Source organism: Gossypium hirsutum, chromosome D12, assembly GCF_007990345.1.
Source record: "Gossypium hirsutum isolate 1008001.06 chromosome D12, Gossypium_hirsutum_v2.1, whole genome shotgun sequence".
In the NCBI taxonomy this organism is placed as follows: Eukaryota; Viridiplantae; Streptophyta; class Magnoliopsida; order Malvales; family Malvaceae; genus Gossypium; species Gossypium hirsutum.
The window spans coordinates 4,026,643-4,052,766 of NC_053448.1; the positions used below are offsets into that span (position 1 = coordinate 4,026,643).

Consider the following 26,124-nt stretch of genomic DNA (forward strand, 5'->3'; position numbering starts at 1 on the left):
CTCATACTTGTTTTCACAAAAATAGTCTCTACTCTCTATAATACAACAAATTTAATAAATGATTTCATAATTAGGTGGAATTTTTAAAGAATGTTTTTGTATTAAGCATTTTGGTAGATTTTGGAGAATATGAGAATTTTGAACAAAGGTCCCTCAACCTACTGTAGTAAAAATATCGTGGGGGTCTTTGCATTAGGATTCAAATTGTATTTCATCTCTCTACTCAAAAAATAGAAAATTAGTCCATGTACACTACATCAAAGAGCAAATAAGTCATTTCTGTTATTAAAAACTAGTCATTATATGTTAGCATGATGTACACATGGCATGTGATTTCATTAATTGCGCCAGTTTTTAACAGTATAGATAGATGAAAATTTTAACAGAAAGGATCGATTTGCTCTTTAATCTAATTTAAGTTTTTGAATAAAAGGGACAAAATGTAATTAGACTCTCCATAATACTTTTACCAACGGCCACCAATATAGTGAACCAGCATTTCTCCCTCAATTCTATCCAGTCGTTGACCACACGTAGTATGGTCATTTAGGTTGACCCTATCCTGGAGTTTCTACAAATAAGGAGGTTGGTAATTAATATTTTTAACTTGATTTAAATTATTACCTGCTCCTTGATTTCCTCATCATCTCAGATTTGGGTAATCTTTCTAGCCAGGATTATATGTATTCAAATAAAGGTTTCCACTCCTATTCCCGACGTAATTTACATCATTGGCAAGGTAGTTGATATAGTGGAAGAGTAGTTTGTCTCCCCTATGCATAGACGGTGTAGAAGCCGATTCGATACGGTTGAGTCTATCCACTAACTATTGATCCTTATCATTCTCTTGGATAGCTTTTACCGAAGCAGGTTTCTGACCATATGTGAATCGTTCAATTGGCCACTAGCACGAGTTTAGTGCCATATTCTCGATGATCTTGTACGCATCCTTGTACATTCTATTAATAAGGGCTCCTTGCGCTACTCCGTCTAATCCAAATCGTGCATTTGAAACCAACCCATTATAAAACACCTACAGTCACATCCACTCAGGAAATCCATGGTGCTGGCATTTTTGAATTAACATTTTGAATCGTTCCCATGCCTCATAGAAACTTTCTCCCTCCATCTATCTAAAAACAACAATCTCCCTTATTAGTTATATTGCTTTGCCAATCGGGAAAAACTTCTGTAAGAACTTTCTAACGAGTTCATCCTATGTCGTGATAGACCATTGTGCCTACAAGTCTAACCAAGAAAAAACACTATTGTCGAAACCGTTTTTTTTAAAACAAAAAATAAAAAATTTTTAGTTTTGACTTAAAAATAAAAACGAAAACTGGAGTCGCCACCGATCCTTGATTAAGGTGTGATCAGCTCACCTTAAAAATGACTTTGGTCTACGAAATTTGAAAAAATGGGCTCGGGAGTCAGTTACGCACGAGAAAGGATTAGCACCCTCGTAACGCCTAAAATCGGTACCAAATTGATTATTTAATGTCTTGGTGTCGAAAATTTGAAAAGATTTTTAAAGGAAACTTTTTATTTCATGAATGGATTAAAATAATAAGACAATTCTTATTTCAAAGAAATAAAACACCACACCCAGTAAGTTAGGGCACAATGTTTTTAAATCTTCAAAATACCCGAATATTGCCTTTTGTTTTTGAAAATTCTTATTTCGAGAAGAAAATGTCATGACCAGTAAGTTAGGACCCAACATTTTGAATTCCCGAGAATAAGTTTTTTATTTAAAATTTGCGAATTTATTGCAAAACAAATACTTGGCTTTCTAAATTCATCGAAAAAATAATCGCGATCCAGTAAGTTAGGACACGACCTCTCACGAGAACTATGAATGCCAAATATTTTGGAATTTACAAAATATGATGATTTAAATACTTTGAGAAAAGCAAAATATATTTTTAAAAGGGAGGCTAAAAGGGGCTAAGGTATAACATGAAACGGATACCCTGATTTCAAACATGTATGAATAGATGTTTACAAATATACAAGTAAGTATAATATACAAATAAATTTACAAATATGTGGATACAATTGTAAAAGTAAAGTAAAACAAATGTTTAAAAAAAAAAGATAAAAGATATATGTTTTGTAAAAAATGTATTTATAAAAATAAAAAAATATTAAGAAATTATGAAAATGTATATATGTATTAAATAAGAGAACCACGTATGTACAAAGAAAATAGTAACAATAATAATAAATAAGATAATAATAAATAAAAATAAAAATAAAAACTAAAATGGACCCAGTTGAACTTAAAACAAAAAAATGGGCGAATTTTGAATAAAATTGTAAAAGAAAAGGGTCCACTTGAACACGCGCGTAACAACGAAGGACCAAAAGGGAAATTATCCCGTCTTTCCAAAACGCTGCGCAGCAAAGGGGCCAAATTGAAACAAAAATAAATGTGCGGCCCAATTTCTAAAAAAAGCAAAACAAGTTTAATTGAAATGCGCTGCAAACAGGAGGGGCCAATTACGCAAATAAACCATGTGACGTCAGAGCGCGCGGATCCTCCCCTTCGGGCGGGTCACCGCGCGGGTCAGGGCCTGGACGAAACGGCGCCGTTTTGCATGTCATTTAAAATAATGTTTTTCCTTTTCAAAATCATTTAAAACCGAAATGAAAAAAAGGAAAAGAAAAAAAACACAGCCCCTCTTTTGCTCTGCTAGGGTTTCACCCCTAGCGTCCTCGCGCCGCCTCTCACTCGCGCCGCCTCTCAGGTGATTCGGCCGGCCCGAAGTCCGGCACCGGTTCCGACCCCAACTCAGGTAAGCCTCTTTTTCTTCTTGTTTGTTATTTTAAATGAAACAAAAAAAGTGTAAAAAAAAAGAAAAAAAATGTAGAATAATAGTTACTGTTGACACAAAAAAGAAATCACCTTCGAAAGAAAACAAATTTTCGCTGCTTTTGTATTTCTGATTCTTTCTCTCAAAAGATCCGTCCCCCTTACATATAAAAAAGATGGCCTTTTATAGGCCGAAAAAAGAAACAAAAATACTATTTTTTGCTTTTTTTTTTTCTCCGGACTCTTTGTGTCCGTTTTCGCAGGTGAAAGTGGAGCAAACGGCGCGCGTGGGGTGATCGATTCCGTGACGTGCGGTGCCTGGGAACTGCTGGAGGCGTTGGGTGCAGCGTGAGGCTGCTGGGTGCATTCGGGCTTGCTGCGGCGCTCCTTAGGGCTTAGGGTTTTTTTTGTTTAATTTTGCTTTGGGCCAGGGTTGTTTTGGGTTATTGGGCCGTGTAAAATGTAGGCCTGTTTATTATTTTTTGTTTTGGTTTATCATGTGGGCCTAGGCCGATTGGGCCTTATTACAGCTGCCTCTCTTTGCCATTTTCGTGTAACGGGAATAGAGCAAAGACTACATGACCCAATTGTGCCTAGTCCTGCAGAGCCTCAACTTCTTCAACGCTTCTCTTCTTTAAGTAGCCTCGTTCGTTCCTACTGCATCTTCAGAGGTATAGGAACTGGTGCTCCAATCTACCCTACTGGAATGTCGGGGAGATAGAATTCATATGTTGTAGCTTCTCAAAAGAACAAAATCTGCTATCTTTAATCTGCTCCACTGCAACTTCAGGGAGATAAGACTTATAGCTTCAATTTGTTCCGTTACGACTTAAGGGTAAATCTAATGTGATCTGCTCTACTGCAACTTCAGAGAGATGAGATCTGCGGTTTTAATCCACTCCATTGCAACTTCAAGGAGATAGGATTGGTTACTTTTGTCTGCTCCACTGCAACTTCAGGGAGATAAGACTTGTATCTTCGATCTACTTCACCACTAGTATGGGAAGACAAGATCTGTTTTTTCCGATCTACTTCACGCCAATACATGAAGACAAGATCTGCTTTTTCCGATCGATTCCACTACCAACCAGGGGAATTGAATTACTGGCTTCAATATACTCCACTGCAACCTCAAGGAGGTAAAATCTGCCATCTTTGATCTGCTCCACTACTGCTTAGGGAGATAAGATCTGTAATCTTCACTCTACTTGCCGCCAGTATGGGGGGATAAAATATGTTGTATTTGATCTACTTCACGCCGATACATGAAGACAAGATCTGTTTTCTTTGATCTACTTCACGCCAGTACATGAAGACAAGATCTGCTTTCTTTGATCTACTTCACGCCACTGCATGAAGACAAGATCTGCTTTCTTCAATCTGTTCCACCACCAGTATGGGGAGATAGAATTACTGGCTTCAATATACTCCACTGCAACCTCAGGGAGGTAAAATCTGCCATATTTGATCTGCTCCACTACTGCTTAGGGAGATAAGATCTGTAATCTTCAATTTGTTCAACTGCAATGTTGGGGAAACCAGATCCGCCGTCGTAGCTTCAATCTGTTCCACCGCACCGTCAGGGAAGTAAGATCCGCCGTTGTGGCTTTAATCTTTTTAATTGCAATATCAGGGAAACCAGATCCGCCGTTGTAGCTTCAATCTGTTCCGCTGCACTGCTAAGGAAGTAAGATCCGCCGTTGTGGCTTCAATCTTTTTAAGTGTAATATCAAGGAGACCAGATCCAATGTCGTAGCTTCCATCTGTTTCGTTGCACTGCTAAAGAAGTAAGATCCGCCGTTGTGGCTTCAATCTTTTAAATTTTCAACCCGCTCAATTGTTATTCAGGGAGACAAGGCTTTATGATTTCACCGATCTGCTCTCTGTGGAACATGACCTGTATGACTCACTTTGTGAGCCTAATTATGCCTAATGATTAGGATGTCATGATCAAATGAATCAAATGTTCCTAACTAGGCGTGTATGAATGACACTTGAATGTTATGTCATGTAAAATGAATATTAAATGTTTAAAGTCATTATTGCTCATTAAGGCTTCCTTTGTGGCAACAATGCTTCGTCAAAACTTGAAAATTTTAATCTTGACTCTTGTCTTCCTAGATATCCCCGACCTTTTTAACCCAATGAAGGTCTAAACAATAGTCCTGTTTCAGGTTCCTGAGCTGTTTAAAGATTTCTAGAGTAATATGAAAAACTTCCCTTGTGAAAGTTTTACTAGTCCATTAATCGTCATTCTAATACAACATGCTTGCGAGAAGACCATAATGATGAATAAAACAAAATTAATTTGGGAGCATAGCTCGCGATGGATTGTCAATGATAGAGGAATTATCTGGGGACATTTATATTGAAAGAAAAGAATGAAATATTCTAAAACAATGAATTCAATACAAATATTATGAACATGTGCCCCAGATATCTCTGCTTTAATTTCTCTATACAGCTTTTCGAAGACCCTTCTGAATTCAACACGTGTTTAGGAAATTCATAGTATTTTGTTGATGCCCCAAGATGTCGTCTATTCCTTTCTGCCGATTTAGGTACAACAAGACTACCACGCGACAATCAAAATTTGAGCCGCTCTTTTCGGGTTTTCAACTCAAATCCCCTTTGGTCTTAAGATGCCCTTTGCGGGTTTTCACCCTAGCCTCTCCATTTTTTTTTTTGGAATCAAAGCGCCCTTTGCGGGTTTTCACCTTGGTTCCCTCCCTTCTTCAAGTAAAGTACCTCTTCACCGAATCTGAATTTACCATATTAGGCAAGTTTTTCCCATCCATTTCAGCCAGGATCAGGGCTCCTCCAGAAAAGGCCTTTTTTACAACATAAGGACCCTCCCAATTCGGCATCCATTTCCCCCTAAAATCCTTTTGTAGAGGAAGAATTTTTCTCAACACCAGGTCCCCCTCGTGAAATTCTCTGGGTCGGACTTTCTTGTTGTAGGCTCGCATCATTCTTTTCTGGTACATCTGACCGTACTGAATAGCCTTTAGCCTCTTTCCCTCTATCAAGTTCAACTAATCGTATCGAGATTGAACTCATTCTGCTTCATCCAATTGTAGCTCAGACAAAACCCAGAGAGAAGGGATTTCAACTTCGATGGGTAAGACTGCCTCCATGCCATAAACTAAGGAGAAAGGCGTTGCCCCGGTGGAGGTCCTGGTTGACGTTCGATAAGCAAGGAGGGCAAACGGTAATTTCTCGTGCCAGTCTCTGTAAGTCTCAGTCATCTTTCCCACAATCTTCTTTATATTTTTATTAGTCGCTTCCACTGCACCATTCATTTTTGGGCGATACGGCAATGAATTATGATGTCTGATCTTGAATTGACTACAGACTTCTGCTATTGAGCTGTTGTTCAGGTTCAGCGCATTGTCGGATATGATTCTTTCAGGCATTCCATACCGACATATGATCTCTCTCTTCAAGAACTTACTGACTGATGACTTTGTAACATTAGCATACGAAGCAGCTTCTACCCATTTGGTGAAGTAGTCAATAACCACGAATATGAAACGATGCCCATTTGAAGCTTTTAGCGATATTGGCCCGATAACATCCATACCCCACATGGAGAAAGGCCATGGAGAAGTCATGACATGAAGAGGTGAAGGAGGTGCATGCATTTTATCACCATAGATTTGACATTTATGGCACTTTTTGGAATAATTGATGCAATCCCCTTCCATGGTGGACCAGTAGTACCCGAATCTCATAATCTGTCTGGCCATTGTGAAACCACTAGCATGCGTTCCACAGATGCCCTCATGGACTTCCTCCAAGATTTTCTTTGCTTCCACAGTGTCCACACATCTTAGCAGAACTTGATCCTTTCCCCTCTTGTATAAGATCTCCCCATCTAAGACATAATCAATGGCTAGTCTTCTCAGACTTCTCTTTTCATTCTCCGTTGCCTGGCCAGGATACTCACGATTTTTTACATATCGTAGTATATCTTGGTACCAATGACTATCATCAATTTCTCCTTCTTCAATATTGTAACAATGAGCCGGGTCTTCATGGATACTCATTTGGATAGGCTTCATATCATTATGTCTGTTTACTTTGATCATGGAGGCTAAAGTAGCTAGTGCATCAGCCATCTGATTCTCCTATCGTGGGAGATAGCAAAAAGTGATGTCTTCAAACTCTTTAATCAATTCAAGGACCAACTTTCGATAACTGACTAATTTGGGATCTCTCGTTTCCCACTCACCCTTGAGCTGATATATCACCAATGCCGAATCTCCATAGACCTCTCACACTTTGATTCTTCGCTCGATAGCTGCACGAATACCCATGATGCATGCTTCGTACTCTGCCATGTTGTTTGTACAATCGAAATCCAATTTGCAAGTGAAAGGATAATGATCACCATTCGGGGATACTAAGACTGCCCCAATTCCATTGCCTACAGTGTTCGAGGCTCCATCAAAGTTTAGCTTCCAACTGTGACCTTTTTGGAGATTTTCTTCAGTAGCGGCTACATACAACAAGTCCTCATTCGAAAACTCAAAACTTAGCGGTTCGTAATCTTCCAAAGCCCTGCTAGCCAGAAAGTCAGTTATTGCACTCCCTTTTACAGCTTTTTGACTCACATAGACTATATCGAATTCAGACAGTAAGATCTGCCACCTGGCCATCCTCCCATTCAGAGCAGTTGACTCCATCATGTACTTTAACGGGTCTAACTTTGAGATTAGCCAAGTCGTATGGTATAACATGTACTGCCTTAATCTTCGGGTTGCCCAAATCAAGGCACAACATAACTTCTCAATCGGCAAATATCTCATTTCACAGTCAGTGAATTTCTTGCTGAGATAATATATCGCTCTTTCTTTTCTCCCTGTTTCATCATGTTGGCCTAGCACACACCCCATGAAATTATCAAATACTGCCAGATACAATATCAGTGGCCTATCCGGGCTAGGTGGTGATAGCACTGGAGTGTTAGACAAATACTGCTTCACCTTGTTAAAAGCTTCTTCACATTCTTCATCCCAAGTACCAGGATTATGTTTCTTCAGAAGACGAAATATAGGGTCACATTTCTCAGTCAGTTGTGAAATGATCCTAGCGATGTAATTCAGTCTTCCAAGAAAACCTCGAACTTCTTTCTGAGTGCGAGGTGGAGGTAAATCTCGTATTGCTTTGACTTTGTCTGGGTCAATCTCAATTCCCTTTTCACTGACTATGAAGCCTAGCAACTTTCCTGACCTGGCCCCAAAAGTGCACTTCGCTGGATTAAGCTTGAGCTGGAACTTTCTCAATCTTAAGAATAACTTTCTCAAGACTCGCACATGTTCGCCCTTTGTTCTAGATTTCGCGATCATGTCATCAACGTAAACCTCGATTTCCCTGTGCATCATGTCATGGAACAAGGCTACCATGGCTCTTTGGTATGTCGCTCCTGCATTCTTCAATCCAAACGGCATCACTTTATAACAAAACGTCCCCCATAACGTAATGAAAGTAGTCTTTCTCATGTCCTCGGGATGCATCTTTACCTGATTATACCTAGAAAAACCATCCATGAAGGAAAACAATGAAAAGCCCGCAGTATTGTCTACCAATGTGTCGATGTGGGGCAATGGGAAGTTATCCTTTGGACTAGCCTTGTTCAAATCCCGATAATCCACACACATTCGTACTTTTCCATCTTTCTTTGGAACTGGTACGATGTTAGCCACCCACTGAGAATACTTGACTTCTTGCAGAAATCCGGCATCCAACTGCTTTTGGACCTCCTCCTTTATCTTCAACACGATATCAGGCCTCATCCTTCTGAGCTTTTGCTGCACTGGCTTGCAATCTTCTCTTATAGGGAGACGATGGACTACAATGTCGGTACTCAACCCCGGCATATCCTGGTATGACCATGCAAAAACGTCCTTGAACTCTCGGAGTAATTCGATGAGGTCTTGTCTTGTCTTTGCAGAGATATCCGATCCGATCTTCACCTCTTTACCTTCCTCTAAGCTTACAATTTCTATTCATTCCCTGTGAGGTAGGATTTGCTTTTCGGCCCTTTCTACCATCTTCAACAAGTCAGGAGACAAACCACAGTCTTCGTTGTCTTCAAAATCATGCGATCCCTCTAAACACATGTTTCGTTCAAAAGGAGACTCTAAATTTGTAAGAGTGACTTTCGCATCATTGATATCGCGGGACCTGTTATAAGTATGAAAAACAATATGGATTCAGGAATTTGTTTGGTGCAATATGGTCATGAATGAAATGCAGGTGTAGTTTAAGAGAAACTTAAAATAACTGCTCAAAAAATTTGCTCAAAAATAACGATTTTCTGGACATGAGCCTATTTCACAAATAGGGGTGATCGATTCCGTGACGTGCGGTGCCTGGGAACTGCTGGAGGCGTTGGGCGCGGCGTGAGGCTGCTGGGTGCATTCGGGCTTGCTGCGGCGCTCCTTAGGGCTTAGGGTTTTTTTATTTAATTTTGCTTTGGGCCAGGGTTGTTTTGGGTTATTGGGCCGTGTAAAATGTAGGCCTGTTTATTATTTTTTGTTTTGGTTTATTATGTGGGCCCAGGCCGATTGGGCCTTATTACAACTATCAATCGAGGAGAAGAGGAACAACCGAAGACGAATAGCATCATCAGTGGCCCCATTATACGTAAAAGTATCACAGACTTGAAGGAACCGTTTTAAATGGTGATTAGGGTCCTCTGTTATAATGCCCCTAAACTGCAGATTATTCTAGATTATTTGAATCATAGCTGGTTTTATCTCGAAATTATTAGCTGTAATTGTCGGCCTTGCTATACTTTCTTGGACCATATCCAAACTTGGTAAAGCATAATCCTTTAAAGTTCTTTTGTTTTAAGCCATCTGAATGTTTGCAGGAAGCTGTGGTACTGGTGGGTCTCCTAGGGCATTATTGTCAGCGCCGTTAAAACAGTGGATCTTCACGTAGTACGTTACCCATAGCATCTCCCCAATTGGAATTGTAAACGATAAAATAATCTTTCTAAGCATTTGAATCAAATGCTTACTTTGATTCTTTTACGGGATTACAGACTTGTTTAGATTATCTACTGAGGTAAGTTGTCTTTCTCGTAATGTAAGCGTTCTTACAATGCCACTTATCATTAATTTGAATTTAGACAATCAATGAGTTAATATTTGTTTGTCACAATTTCGCTATGCATGCAAAACATGAAAGACAAAAACACAAAAGATATAACAGTGAAATGAGAAATTAACTTTATTTATTTATTCATCGTTCAAATACATAAAAATAATTACATGTTTACTACAAAATAGGCACATTTCCCAACACCGAATAGATTAAGTTTTGTGGTAGTTGGATGATGTTTTAATTAAATGTTATACCTTATATTCTAGTAGAAAAATATATATTGGATTTATTGTATATTATTAGGTGCTTTTATAAAACAAATATAGTTTTTCTTTAGTATGATTACTAAATGTTTATTGTCAGATAATTATCATATAAATTGTATAGTTAAAGTGTGAATTGATTGCAGTTGCTCTGATAATAAATGTGACACACTGTAGTTCGAACTCGACGATCGAGTCAAGTAAAATAGTATTACACCTTCTTTTTTATAACTCATAATGATTCATACACGTCTTTCACCTCAAGCGCACACGATTGGTAATGTACATTCTTGTATTGATAGCTTCTGCCCAAAACTTATGAGGAATGTTTTTACTATTGAGAATAACACGAGCCATCTATCAAATTGTCATAGATTTTATATAAGTATAGAGTATATGTTATTTTTCTATCTTAATTTCCTCTTTTAAACTTAATTTTAACAATTTAATTTAATTTTTTAATATATCAAATTTATTTTTTTCAATAAACTAGTATATATGGATGCATATGATTGTTGGTTCTTAGTTGCTAGAACTAGTCTAGATTGCCAATTGAATTAAGAACTGACAATCTAGTCAATTTATCCGATACCATAAAATAAGTAAAAACTAGTTGAATTAAGAGCGAGGTAAACTTGATTCGATTCGGAAAAAAATTCAAATTTCCAGTTAATTGAATCGAATTATTCGAGTCAGCTCAAATATGTAATTTGAGTTCAAAACGAGTTGAATTTTACGATGCTAATAACTCAATTAATTTGAACAAAAAATTAGTCTAAATACCCTTTTGGTCCCTATTAAGTTTGAAAATGAGCAAATTGGTCTCCCTCTTAACAAAAATTACAAAAAAAATTCAAAATAATTTTTAAAATTCAAAATATTTATAAAAAATCCAAAATTTGTATTTTTAAAAATTTATTAAAAAATAAAAAAATTATATAAAGAAAGTTGAAAAAATAAAAAAATTAGAATAATAATTTTGGAACCTAAATAAGTTAATTAATGATTAAAGTTTATCATATTAAAGTTTTTTTTTTTTGCTTTGAAAAAGTTTTCAAATATACATGGTTTCAAATTTATGTGCTCTAACATGGAATTAGTTATACTGCAACAAGATTTAATTTTGACATGTTTAATTTTTTAATTTAACTCGAATAATTTCACTCAATTTGACTCTACTCGAATTTCATTTCACTCGACTCGATTCGAATTTTTTTTAAATCAAGTTAGGATGATAAAATAGGACTCGTCAACTCGATTAACTTGAAATTTTTTCACTCGACTAAATTCAATTCGATCGAACGCTCACCCCTAAGTTGAATCACTAAAAATCTATCGAATTGATTGAAAATTAGTTGAACTAGGTTAAAGCTAAATTAAATATTAATTATTGTTGTTATAATTTATAAAATAAATATTTATATTTCTATTATTACTTATTTGTATTTGTTTTTTTCCATATTTTCTTGAATTTTTTCTAATTTTTTTATGGAATTTTAAGAACTTTTAATTTTTTTTCATGATTTAACTGGTGATTAGTCGATTGAACCAAAAATCGATAATTTAACTAATTTAATTACAAATTTAAATTTTACAACATTACATATTATTAACTATATATTCACATGATTGCCATGTATTCATATGATAACCAGTTAAATGATGAAAATAACAATTCCCTGTAGATTCCAAATTCCAAACATAAAACAAAACCCTTAGTTACCATAATTTTTGCATGTGATCTTGTTCATGATTTGTTAATTAGGTTTATTTGATTCGTTGTATAGTGTTTTTATTTTAATTATTAATATTGTGTAAGATTATTAACTCATGAATCAAATTAAATTAAATTTTTAATTGTCTTAAATATTTGATATGATTTTATTCATAACTTAATTTTAGGTAAATAAGTTTCAGTTCTTTAATTGTGAATTTCATCATTTTATTTTACAAAAATTCAAAAGTTAATTTTTATTTTACTTTATTTTGTTAGAATTTATTCATCATATTTTAGGATAACTAATAGGTTACTCTAGTTATTGATAAATACATAAACTTTAACGACTAATGTTTTTATTAGTTTATTGCATATAAATTGTTGAAATATTAATTTTTATTAATTCATTGCAGATAAATAATTAAATTATTAATTTTTAACAATAAGGTTTAATAAGGTTAGCAATTGGATTAACTTATCACTTTTCATAAAGTATAATAATCAAAATTTAAAAGATTAAAGAATAAAATTAAGAACTATATCTATTTTTATAATAAATATATATACCAAAATTATATAAAGATAAATATTATATATATCCATCATAGACATATTAAAATTATGTTAAATAAATTAATATTAAATTAAAAATCATTAATAAAAAATAGATTTTTATTTGGAGTATATTATTTTTATTTAGAGTGAGAGATCAATGACGACCATGAACGATATTCTTCTCCCAGCCAACAATGTTGTCAAAGGCTTCTACTAGCCTCACCATGCGAAAACTGAAACTTTCTTTTCGAGGGACAATTTCTATTTGTAGCCTCACCATATGCTGCTTTGTTATTGGTCCACGTCATAATGCCAAAATACTATCTAATGCAGTCACGCCATCTGTAGGCTTATACCTCTATATCCTGTATCAAGATACAGGCAAGCATTTCCCAGTTCGTCTTCAAACGTTAATAAACAGCAGAAGCTAAAAAAAGGTCTTCAAAAGTAACGAGACTTGGTAGCAGGCCTAAGCTGTGCTTCTCTCACGTACTCTTTTGCATTCGAACTCACTCAGATGTACTGCGAACTCAGCTAGCGTGTGTTTTTGTTTATTTCTTCAACTCGAACTGCCAAAAAAAAAGTGTGTTATTTAGTTTTAATTTCTTCTCTAATTTGTGCTGATTTAGGGTTTGAAACTCTCGTTCCATAGTTTCAATTCCTGTTCATATTTTCAAGGTATTTCCTTTTAGTTTTTCTTGTTTCCCCCCTAATTAGCTGCAGCATTTGATTGAATGGAGCCTCCCCTGCCGGTTTTGCCTACAAATTACGGAATCTCAAACGGTATTTACATATTTAATTAATTGCCAAGGTTTATTATATGTTTATAAGCTTCTTTTTTCTTTCTTAAATTTTTTTCATTCTATATTTTAAGCTTTTGGTATGTGATCCTCATCTTTTACTAAAGTTTTACTTTTTTTTTGGTTGTTTTTTCAATCCATTAATCTGTTTACTGGATTTTCAATTTGCTTTTAGAATTTGTTATCTATTTACTTACATTGATATGGTATTTCTTAGCTTTTGTTTTAAGTTTTTCCATTTTATTGTCTTCGTATAATGTTGATTTTTTTCTTTATGATCGTCTACAGAATTCTGTTCTAAAGGTTGTAAAAGGACAAGATTATCGAGTGATTCAAAAGATTATGACAGCACCATCTCTGCTGCAAATCCTCAAGATGGCAATGAAAAGACAAAACCTAAGGTCTTACCGAATGCAATTGATTTCAGTGACCCACTTGCATATGCTAAAATGCTTGAAACTTTTAATACTGGTGGTAAATATGGAAGTGTTACAAAAGATGTAGAAACCCTTATTTCTAGGAATACACAATTGGTAAGCAAGGTACTTGCTTTGCATCCTCGTCTTTCAAATATGTCGGCGGATGTGGAAAAGACCCCGAGGAAAGAGGCTTCAAAGGTCCCAAGTCGACAACTTTCCCATTTGTCACGAAATAATTTTATCGACTTGGAGGATGACTCTATTGGAAATGACATCACATCATCGGTGTCACCAGTAGTGATTCTGGATTCAGATGATGAAGACAATAGAAATCCTAGATCTCTACATCCGGTTCAGGAAATTGTATTGAGGAAGCCATCTGGGAATTTAATCTATAAAGAGATAAAGGTATGTTCTTATCCACATTTAGATTTTGAGTTGTGTTTGAGGATGAAGAAAGAACATAAAAGTCAAAGGAATGGATAATGAATATGAACATTGAATTTATCATTCGTTAGTTTTATAAAATAATTTAATGTTCTAGGAATTTTTCTTTTTCTTTTTACATTTTTCATGGATCATAATCATGCAAACTTTAATCTCATCATCCTGTCATGTATAATTTCCTACGTGTCTAATTTATCTTCACTTGCATTTATCCATCAAACAAGGAAGAAAACAGCATTCAGATATTCGAAGTAGTCTCTGAAATTTCTCTTCAGGCCCTTTTAACTTTTAAGTATGAGTTTTTAGCACATCCATAAAATCTTGCCCTATTGCTTATGTAGAAAGCATAAGGTGATCTTTTGTATTTGTAATGTGTATGTGAGGGGGAGATTAAGTTGCTAAAGCCTTTCCGACTCAGGACAACAATGATGCTTTCTTCCTATCCCTGATTGTAAACAATATGGTTGAGATGGAGCAAAATGGAATGATGTTTGAGAACACGTTTGTAATGTTTCTTGCATCACTTGTCTGGGATGCTATAAGGGCAAATGGCTGGTTTGCGGGAAATTTTTAAAGTTTATTGACTTTAGAAGTTGTATATGCTATGTGACGATGAGAGATTAAATCTATTCCATTTATGTCAAATTTGTAAATAGAAAAGATAAATATAATGAAACAACGAAGCTGTAGAACCTCAATTGATTATGTTTTTATCTACGTTCAACTCTCTTAAAGTTTTTACTAGTTTCAAGTCAATCCTATCTTAGGCATGTTCGATGTACCTGCCACATTAATGGTTGATTATGGGTATTTTGAGTGTTTAAATATTATATACTCTCTTTATGTGTCCTTGAGTGAATTTTGGGTACCATGGTACTCTTCTAACTCCAAATTGTATGTTTACTGTTTTTTATTTTTTTAATCCAATGATTGGCGTTATTGATGTGTTTTAGGTTGGAGAGCCTAATTTGTTTCAGTTTGGGGTGTCTATGGGTAACCGAGTTTACAAGGAAGAGAAGATTAGTCTAACCAGTGAATTTGATATCAAGAAGGATAAAGGTGTTTATGTTGGTGTTGAAGACGATGTTGATGCTCAAACGGAGAATGAAGATGATGGTCTGGGAGATATTTGGCAGGAGATGTCAATGGCATTAGAATTCTCCAAGGTGTTTTATACTGCTCTTGAAATTTAATTGGTGGATATTTGTTGTCTTCTTTATTGTTATTGTTGTTGTTATTATTATTATTATTATTATTATTATTATTATTTGCTTTCTTTTGAAAAAGCAATGCTTGTGCTTTTTTCAGAAATAGATGGTCAAGTCTTATTACTCTCTGTATTGAGTTAACATTTGTGCATGCATCTGTTCTAGCTGCTCTGTATTGAGTTAACATTTGTGCATGCGTCTCTTATTACTCTCTTCATTGCTTCTATTATATTAGGTCAGACTTTTTTGAATCTGCGACATGCTTCTTGCTGTTGTGGAAGAAGAAGAAAAATCTTGTTTTCTACACCATGTTCTGATTAAACATCTTGTTCTCATTTTTTTGGTGTAAAATATCTCATTACTGTTTGGTTGTGGCAATAAGAAACAACTGTTGCTTTTATTATTTTAGGTCAGATTTTTTGAATCTGCTACATACTTCCCACCATCGTGGAAGGATAAGAAAAATCTTGTTTTATATACAATTATCAGTTTTAGGTTGTTATAATTATTAAACTGCAGGCAATATTATTCCCTAGAAAGGATGTCCTATATTCTTTATGACTTATGTTGCTTTTGATAGGATGCTATTGAGGATACTTCAAACGAGCACATGCTGGAAGATGACGAAGATTGTGATCATTCTTTTGTCTTGAAGGATGATCTTGGTTATGTGTGTAGAATTTGCGGGGTCATTCAGAGAGGAATTGAGACTATAATTGACATCCAGTATAACAAGGTAAGTCAAGCTTATGCTATTGAGCAGTATGACTTCCCTGCATTATATTACAAATTAGGTTTTAAGTATCTGTAATTTGGTTCTAGCCTTAGGCTGTGTTTGTTTCGTTGAAAACATCTTCTGGAAAATGATTTTTGGAAAATGGATTGATTTTCTGGAAAAATTGATATTTTCTAGTGTTTGGATGATTCCGCGTAAGATTTTGTCTGTTGTTTGACAAATTTTCTTGAAATCATTTTATAAAGGTTGTTCTTAGTAAAACAAACACGACAAAAATATATTTGCAAAATATTATAATACAATTTCTTTTTGTCAATCAAAATTTATTTTATAATAAGATAATATTTTGTAAAAATTAATATCATATATAAACTTAATAATAAATAATGCTTAATTACAACTTAATTTAAATTACATATATGAGAGTGCATATTGACACATTAAAGTTAGAAGGGATAAATGAAGCTAATCATGATTTAAACAAATATTCATATTTATATAATTAAAATATTCATATTTTATACTAGATTAAAATATGTGATAAGTACCTGTACTCTTTGTAAATTTAGAATTTAGTCCCGGTACTTCTATTTTTTCTACTTTTTAGATTTCAAAATTCAAATCCAATTGTTAACACTATTAAAATTATTTTGTTAAATTCAAGTTTAATACGTGATTTTTTTAGTTACTTGATTACCAAGTGAGTATTTTCTATTTAAAAATGTCACGTCAATAAAATTAACAAAACAATTTTAACAGTATTAACAATTAGACCTGAATTTGAAAAGTAGGACTAAATTCTTGAAAATAAAAGTATAAGGATTAAATTCCAAATTTGTGAAAAGGACATGGACTTTTGGCATATTTTAACCTTTATACTATAGAACATTTATTATTAGTATATTTATAATTGTAATTTATATTTATTATTAAAATATTAATATAAATATTTTTCAATAATATATGAATAATATTATTTAAACTTTAAATTTTTTATTAAAATAAAATTGTAATATTAAATAATTTATTATATTATTAAATAGAAATAATTAAATATGTATGTTTAATAATATTGATAATTAGAATATTTGGTATTAATATTTCAAATATTTTTAAATTTAAATTAAAAGTAAAATTTATTATTAATATAATAATACTAGGCTTGATTTAAGTTAATTTTTATATAAAAATAGAATTACATATAACTCTTTTCTAGAAAATGAGGTGCACTTTTCAAGAGGGTAAGTTATTTTATAGGAAAAAGGGCTTATTTTCTGTTGAGTTGTAAATCATTTTCTGTTGACCAAATTGTTTTTCATGAAACAAACACAAGAAAATACGGAAAACATTTTCCATGAAACAAATGCACCCTTATATGCTTTAGTAATTGAACTGGATTTTAATGTAGCTTGTGCCAGTATTAAACTTTGATGTAGCACCACCTATTAGTCATCCTGGATGTGCCGATTTAGTTGTGCTGTTTCACCATGAAGTGATCTTTGAAGCTTTTCCAAAAGTGAATGGCTTGGTTCTAGAGTTCTATGGCTGGGATAATTTATTCTAGTATGAAAGCCAATTTGTAGCAGGGATCTGTACCCCCGTTACACTTGGTTGACCTACTATATTTGTGTCTATTAGCTGCAGTGGAAAATGAGGTTTAAACTCTGGTATTTTGATTCTATTGTCTCCTGTGGAGGTGCCTTGTGTTCTATAATTTATTCTATATTTGTGTTGCATCATTTAGTTTTTGTTTTATCAGTAGATGCACAAATTCAAATTTGGATTGCTTTTTGGATATGGCATTGTTATTATATGCATTAAATAACACAACCTCAATTTGTTTTTTGGTGATTTATTCAGGTTTGATTAAATCCAACTAATAGGACTTGTCAGCTCATTCCTAGCTGAAAGATTCATTATCTAAACTTTTTTCTCCTTTACCTACGCAGGCCAAAAAGAGCACAAATGCTTATGCATTTGAGCCTCGAAATGGCAAAAATAGAGAGTCAATTGAAACTGGAGTTAAGTTCTCTGAAGATGATTTAGCAGTAACTGGCATAACTGCTCATCCAAGGCATATGAAGCAAATGAAACCTCATCAAGTAGAAGGCTTTAATTTTCTTCTGAGCAATTTGGTGGCAGATAACCCTGGGGGCTGCATCTTGGCACATGCCCCTGGTTCTGGAAAAACATTTATGATAATCAGCTTCATGCAGAGTTTCCTAGCCAAATATCCACATGCTAAACCACTAGTTGTGCTTCCAAAAGGCATCTTGGCTACATGGAAAAAGGAGTTTGAAACATGGCAAGTAGAGGATATTCCACTGCTTGATTTTTATACTGTGAAAGCAGATAATAGATCTCAGCAATTGGATGTTTTGAAGAAGTGGGTTGAGTGCAAAAGTATCCTTTTTCTGGGATACAAGCAGTTCTCTACCATAATTTGTGATGGTGGAACCAGCCAGACTTCTATATCTTGCCGAGAGATACTGCTCAGAGCACCTTCAATTTTAATTTTGGATGAAGGCCACACACCGAGGAATGAGAACACCGATGTGTTACAATCCCTTGCAAAAGTGCAAACAGCTCGAAAAGTGGTGCTTTCAGGAACTCTTTATCAAAATCATGTCAAAGAGGTATTTAACATATTGAACCTTGTTCGACCGAAGTTTCTTAGGTTGGATACTTCAAAATCAGTAATTAAGCGGATAATGAGCAAGGTGCATATAGCTGGGGTGAAGAAGCAGTTAAAAGCTGGAGCAGATGCAGCTTTTTATGATTTGGTGGAGCACACACTGCAGAAAGATGAAAATTTTGAGAGAAAAGTCTCAGTCATCCATGATCTGCGTGAGATGACCAGCAAAGTTCTTCATTACTATAAAGGTGATTTCTTGGATGAGCTTCCTGGACTTGTTGATTTCACTGTTGTGCTGAGTCTTGGTCCTAGACAGAAGGATGAAGTTCACAAGTTAAGAAGGTTTCAAAGGAAATTCAAGATTTCATCTGTTGGTAGTGCTGTTTATCTCCATCCAAAACTGAATTCTTTCTCTGAGAATTCTGACACAACAGATGATAAGATGGATGAGTTGTTAAACACATTAGATGTTAGAGAGGGTGTCAAAGCAAAATTTTTTCTTAATATGTTAAATTTGTGTGAGTCAGCTGGTGAGAAACTCCTTGTTTTTAGTCAGTATCTTGTCCCCTTGAAATTTTTAGAGAGATTGTCCGTGAAAGTGAAGGGTTGGCAACCAGGAATTCAGGTTTTCTCGATCACGGGTGAATCAAGCTCTGATCATAGGGAGTGGTCTATGGATCGCTTCAACAACTCTCCTGATGCCAAAGTTTTCTTTGGATCTATAAAGGCATGTGGAGAGGGAATTTCTTTGGTGGGGGCATCCCGAATTATCATCTTGGATGTCCATCTTAATCCATCTGTGACCCGCCAAGCAATAGGTCGTGCATTTCGCCCTGGCCAAAAGAAGAAAGTGTACGCGTATAGATTGGTTGCAGGGGATTCTCCTGAGGAGGAGGATCATAGTACTTGTTTCAAGAAGGAATTAATTGCAAAAATGTGGTTTGAGTGGAACAAGTATTGTGGTAACCGAGATTTTGATATGGAGACTGTTAATTTGAACGCGTGCAATGATCTCTTTTTGGAAAGTCAGTTGTTAAGGGAAGACATTAGGGATCTGTACAGAAGGTTAGTATGTTTATGCAGCAATATTCTCATTTATTTTATCAAAGTTCTTGCCTTCCAATTTCTAATTTCCCTATATTTCAGGTAGATGCTGGGACCATGGGCTGAGGCGGCCATGGGCAGTTTCCTTGTGTTGCACATGTAATTTCTTCTTTTGTAGTCTGTCTTTGGATATGTTTCCCGGTTAACTTTTGAAAGCATCTAGGCAGTTGCTTGAGAGCAATATGAATAGATTCCTTGCTATAGAAATGACCTTTTTTGACGGTCCTTGGAGACTTTTCCCTTGTGTCCAAGGATCTTTAGTGCAGGCAGGAATCAAGTAGATGCTTACTATTTGTACATGAAACTATGTGTTCTAGTTTTGAAATGGGAGAAGGCGCTTGGTTAAGTAATCGAGGTTCCCATATCTGCTTGGCCATTTCAAGGTGAATTTAATGCTGTCCTCAATTCGATTGATCAATTGTGGATTGAATCTTAATTATATGAAATGTAAAAACCCTCATCAGTGGTCGCTTCAGTCATTAGTTAAACGAAAGCTCAGAGCTGTCACTTTACTTGACAGGGGCATCCATTATCCATGTGTTGTTTTCTCAACATGCAGAAATTTGATGCATTTTGTTCAGGCAGCTCAGCTAATTTGAAAGACCCCAAAATAATAAAAAGAATACACAGTAGAACCCCTATCATTGTCTACCTGAATAAAACAAGTCAATTCCTACCTTTTATTTCAAATCAGGAGTCTTTTTCTTTTCTCTTCGATATTGAAGTTGCAACTAATTGTACATATCTTTTTTCCTTCACATATTAAACCAAAATCATGTATCTTTACAAATGATTTATATTACAACTGTGTTTTATACTTCATCATCTTTGACAAGCAAGATGAATTTTTCGGGTAAGTTCAGAACCTGGTTCTAGCTCTCTAGATTCGAGAGAACGATATGAAGATTAACCAATGTAATTCAGAAGTCAAGCACATTTCATGTGACAAAATCATGTAACAAATGCGAGGAACTAAACCCATGTTGCCGGTTTCCAGGATTTATGCATTCAAAATCTGATGTTTCGGCGGCTCCTATAGTTGATGCAGTAGGATTGCATATGTCATCCCCTCTCATTGCAACAAAATCTTGATGGCCTCCACCTGATATAGGTATATTACCACCCTCACAGTGCTGCAATCCCAAAGTGAGTGAGACACTGCTTCTATTTCCAAAATTACCAAACCCTGACATCTGGTAAGCAGCTACTGCCATAATCCGGCCACTATCACCATCAGGATGAGAAATTGCATTAGGGAACAGGTTAGAATCATCAATATTGGGCCTCTGCTCCTCTCGTAGCTGAAGTAACATATGTTCGGTTTCAGTTTCTCCTCGTGTGAAGTACTGGAAACCAGCTCCAGTAACTGGTCCTGCCATATCAACTAAAGAAGGAACAGGGTTGGGTTTGGAATCCACCAACTGTCTGGTGTCACATCTCTCTATGGCCAGCGAACTTTCACTTTGTTGCACATCTTCACCTCTATCCTCAGAGGTCCTTGTATCACCTTTTGTTGCTTTGACAGCATTTTCTGATGAAGAATTAGAGTCCATTTCTGCATCCGCAAATTCTTCCTTGTACATCTCTTCGACCATAGGCTTCCAGAGACGCACCCGTGCATTTATAAACCAATTGGCAACCTGAGCAGATATAAATACCATCAAGGCATCAACATGAAACGTACAGATCGTCCTCTACGGATATTGTCTAATGAGAGCATAATGATCACTACTAAAATTCAACAAGAACAAAACACATGAATCTATTATAAATTTATTTTACTCGATTCAGGTGGGTGGAACATGTCCAATAATATAATATTTGACTATTCCTCAATTTGGAAGAATTTATATGCCATATTTTGCCAATGAGGTTGCTGTATCCGTACTTGTACCATATATTTCAAGTCAATACTCCTTACTTCAAACAAGTTGCTATAATCCAAGTTTAACAAGCACTGCTAACCACATTTGCTTTGTGTTATGTCAGTAAGATGATCAGTTTTTGATTACCTGACTTCTAGTCAAGCCTGTCTGTCTTGCTAGCATGATCTTATCAGAATCCTTCGGGTAGCTGGACAACAACAAGAATAGAAATAAGCACACCCAAGGCATTGGTATTTAGGAGATCTGAGATTTGATATAATACAAAGGAGTGTTAAGTCAAACTTACGGATGAAGAAAATGCTCAAACAGCCAAGCACGAAGTATTGAAACTGAGCTTTCGGGCAGACCTCTCTGAGGTCTCCATGCATGTTGTTGCATCATCCCAAGTTGCTGAAGAGCCCTCTGTTGTCGCAGCTGCTGATCCACATAACGCAGACGAGTAATTCCTACTCCTTTACCATTTTCTGAAGTATCCTGCTCCCCAAGACTCTTACGTGTTGCCCGAATTTGACCGTTAATAGCATCTCGCAAGCACCGAAAGTGGCGGGATATAGTCTGAAGCGCGAGTGCTGTGTATGGCTTAGCAGCTCCACACCCTGCTATCACATCAAAAGAAGACACTACAATCTGCATCTGATGATAATACTGTTTATACCTTCTATCAACCTGCAGCAAGAACTTCTCAGTATTAGACGCAAACAGAAAAGAAAAAGCAATAAAGAATCGAATAGGCCTAACTTCATTCACCTTCCAAGACCACTTGATCTTTATGCATAAACTTGCTAAGATTATATGGGAGATTCATGTAAAGACCTATATGTCATTTTAATCACGTGAAACAATCATCGTATTCAGTCCTATGTCATTTCAGTTACAGCAATCAATCAAACAACAGGAAAAAACCACATTCTAGGAAAAGCTTAATTTTGGATATAATAGTTCCTCGGCATATCAAAGAAAAGCTTACATATAAAGTAGGAAGCTGAAGAGCAGATTAGGTAAACATATCAATGTCTTACAGCAACTATAACCAATTGATCATCCAAAACAATGAAGTGATCTGACTCTTACCTCATCCAACATGGACAACAGCTTCGTTAACTTGCTTTGTAGTTCTTGTTTTTCAGCCTGTGAAAGCTGGTTTGGAGTGTTATTGGAGGATTCTTGCCGATTTGAGGGCATTTTTTTTGATCCTCCATCATCCTCTTTGGAACTCTTCATCCGGTTGTCTTCTGAGCTTTGGTTTTTCTCACCATTACATTGCTTTAGAGCCATTCGAACATTAACGACTTCATCAAGCAGTTGTTGCACTGCCTTGAGATATTTGGAATTAGGAATAGTTCTTGAAGTACTTGACATTCCATATGCAGATAAATCCCCCTTATTTGAATCTTGGTTACCTCCAGAAAAACCAGGTGGAACATATTCCGCGTTTCTCGACTGTTCATCTCTACAAGAGCTAGTCCTGCTGCCACCCTCTCCGGTAAGTGTTGGATTAGGACTCAAGAACGAAGCAAAAGTGGAATTGGGATTTCGATAGGGGATAGAAGTCATTTGAATTCCTGAAGGAATTTGGGTTCCAAGACTTAGCGATAATCCTTGACCTTGCAAGTTTTGTCCACTGTGAAGGATGCTGGCAGTACCATCCATCGGATGCATAACTAGAATTTCATTTCTACCATCCCTCCAAGTACCAAAGTCACCAACACGTGAGCCACCAAGGTTTGACAATATCTCTTGCTGCTGTGGAGTCGAATCTGAAGCTTCCACAGCGAGAATCTCAACGCAGTTATTTTGTTGCTGAGAATTCCCAGCAAATGCATCTAAATATGACCCGGAATTCATATACATAATCGCATTACCAGGAAGAACTGGTGCCTCTGGAAATGAACCAGGCATCGATTCTCTAAAATAGATCATTGGAGCAGTATCTTTTTGATTATCAGAACCAGTGTCATAAGTAGCCATAATATTTCTCAGGACCTTGAAACTTTGCTACCCCACTTGTTCAAGCCGAATTACACAATCATGCTATGAACTGAAAATAATTTTGAGCATATTTAGAAAAGAATGATATAGATTATAGAATTCAAAATTTAAGTAGGAAAATCTTATACGCACATCTTATCTTAGGCTCAATGAAATACATAATTTGGTAGCATATAGAACAGAACACAGCATTTCATGCTATGCTACTAATCTATACAATTAGAAGTCAGTTGACTGTTCCTAGAAGTAGAAGCTTTAGTAGTGAACTATGGAGTTCAAAGCTTGAACACTCATCAGCAATCAACAATGGAACCATCAGATAAAGAGTAGAGACGAACCACACATATATAAGTATTCTCTATGCATAAGCTCGCAAATAAAGAACAATTACGAAAAATCTCATGAATATTTCAAACAAAAACTCAAACCAGGGTAACATGATAAAAAAGAAAGAAAGAAAAGAAGCACGTGTTATGAGCAATCCAACAAGGTAAAAAGAATCAAAGAAACAAGACAAAACCAGAATTTGTAAATCCCAATAACAACTTTGTTATGATGATCATCTTGTCCAGACATAGAAGATAATGGAGACAGAAACTAGGAAAAGAAGAGAACAAAAGAAAGAATTTAAAAGACAAGCTCTATATCTCTTTGGGTTAAGAAAATGATATATATATAGGCATATGTGAATAAAAAAAAAACCTGAAAACCAGTAACAGCTGTGGGAGTTGTGGGGAACAGGAATTCTCAAAACACCACAAGATCCGCCGATGATAACAAAATCCTTAAGAACCCAAGCACTTTGCTATCCCAATAACCCAGAAGAAGAACAACAACAAACCAACACTTCACTTTTCATCTAATTTTTTGCACACACTCAACTAAAACTATAAAACAAATCAACCCCCCCCCCAAATAAAGCTTCTTCTTTTTTAATAATAATTCATACTCAGAGTCAGAGAAAAGGAGAGAGAGAGGAATAAGAAGATAAAGAAAAGAGCAAAGAAATGAATTATTATATCACTTTTTTTGGCTCTCTTTTTTTACTAATCATATATTCTCTATCCATCAAACCCCACGTGAGAGATTCATATACATAAACGTGAACCCAAGACCCCCCCTCCTCCTTTTATCTCTTCCCTTGAAAAGATGATAACTTTCTCTGTTATTGGTGATAAAAGAGGAAACTTTTTTGCTTTATGAGGTTCTTGCTTTGAAACCCAGTTGTAATAGTTGGTATTAGTTGATCTCCATCTCTCTCTTCCTTTTTTTGCTTATTCTATCAAATTCTTGATCTGCTTCTTCTTTGGGTGTTGTTGAGGATATGTTTGGTTAAAGAGTTCTATCTCTAACTACCAGTTGGTGGACCTAAACCCCCCCTCTCTCTCTCATCCTTCATCTTCACCATGGAAGCTCTGTCTTTTCCTTTTGCTGCAATATCCACCATGTAAACCCATATTCTGTTCCATTCTTTGATTTTTTTTTTGCCCCCTGATATCTCTTTCATTTAATCTTCTGCTACTAGTTTTTGTGTAATATTTTATTTTATTTTAAATGTGAAGGGCGCAGCAGTAGGTGCCCATATCACTGAACTTGTCTTTTTCTTCTAAGTAATGTTTAGTTTAGACTCCATTGTTCTTTTATTTTATTTTATTTATGGTTTGCTCCCCTTTATTTTTTATTATTTCAACATTATCTTCATAAGTTTTAATCTTTTCAAATATTATTTTTTATTTATAAAGGGTAAGGTTAAAAATGGTTTAAGGATTGAATACAAGCCGGTGTTAGTTGAAAATTTGAAGACGAGTTAAGGAAAGTCCTTTAGACCTTCCTTGGTTGACACATGTCACTTTTCTTTTCTTTTTCTTTATATATAAAATGGCTCAATTTCAAATTTGACCCCTATATTATCCTCATCTATATATAATTGGTAACCTTCCTTTTTCTTTTTGCATTATTTAGAAGAATGGTAAATTTTCAATTTTGGCCCTATGCTACCCTCAAATTTAAGATTATATAACCATGGTCAAATTTTAATTTTGGTCTATGTGCTATACTCGAATTTAAGATCTAATCTTTATACTTCAATTTTTTTTTATATAATTTGGTATCTTAACTTTTACAATATCATTGATTAGCCTAAATAATTTATTTGATTAAAATGCTTATATAACTTTTAAGAATTGTAAACACCTTTAAAATTATTTGTTAAATTCAATCCATTGCAATGCTTTTATTTTGTTACATGACTATTAAGTAAGTGGGTATTTCTTTTTTTAATTTCAAAATATCACACTAGCGAATTTAATAGAAGAATTTAATAGTGTTAACAATTAGATTTAAAATTTTAAATTTGAAAAATAGAGGGACTAAATTTATAAAAATAAAAGTACGAATACTAAATTTCAAATGTACGAAGACTATAGAGACATGG

The 26,124-nt window shown here is 35.2% G+C and overlaps 2 protein-coding genes and 1 non-coding gene across 4 annotated transcripts; 2 read left to right on the forward strand and 1 right to left on the reverse strand.

Moving 5' to 3' along the window:
* Nucleotides 1-1,055: 1,055 nt before the first annotated feature.
* LOC121224705 (small nucleolar RNA R71) lies at nucleotides 1,056-1,162 on the forward strand. The gene has a single exon (XR_005922450.1). It is a non-coding gene; the product is annotated as a small nucleolar RNA R71 (small nucleolar RNA).
* Nucleotides 1,163-12,876: 11,714 nt separating this feature from the next.
* Nucleotides 12,877-20,165, forward strand: LOC107945018 (protein CHROMATIN REMODELING 35). 2 transcript variants are annotated; one of them, XM_041108263.1, is made up of 7 exons: nucleotides 12,899-13,049; nucleotides 13,184-13,249; nucleotides 13,555-14,093; nucleotides 15,086-15,298; nucleotides 15,921-16,076; nucleotides 18,026-19,776; nucleotides 19,858-20,165. In XM_041108263.1, exons 2-7 carry the CDS (start codon nucleotides 13,201-13,203, stop codon nucleotides 19,859-19,861), a joined length of 2,712 nt encoding a protein of 903 aa, XP_040964197.1. In that variant the 5' UTR covers nucleotides 12,899-13,049; nucleotides 13,184-13,200; the 3' UTR covers nucleotides 19,862-20,165. The 2 variants fall into 2 exon arrangements, with proteins under 2 accessions (XP_016734314.1, XP_040964197.1); XM_016878825.2 differs by having other exon boundaries at nucleotides 12,877-13,249.
* A 294-nt stretch (nucleotides 20,166-20,459) lies between these two features.
* On the reverse strand, nucleotides 20,460-25,387 carry LOC107945019 (BEL1-like homeodomain protein 6). The gene is made up of 5 exons (XM_016878826.2): nucleotides 24,393-25,387; nucleotides 22,773-23,739; nucleotides 21,988-22,367; nucleotides 21,828-21,888; nucleotides 20,460-21,455 (listed from the first exon to the last, which is right to left on the reverse strand). The coding sequence occupies exons 2-5, from the start codon at nucleotides 23,667-23,669 to the stop codon at nucleotides 20,754-20,756; spliced, it is 2,040 nt and encodes a 679-aa protein (XP_016734315.1). The 5' UTR covers nucleotides 23,670-23,739; nucleotides 24,393-25,387; the 3' UTR covers nucleotides 20,460-20,753.
* Nucleotides 25,388-26,124: the final 737 nt, after the last annotated feature.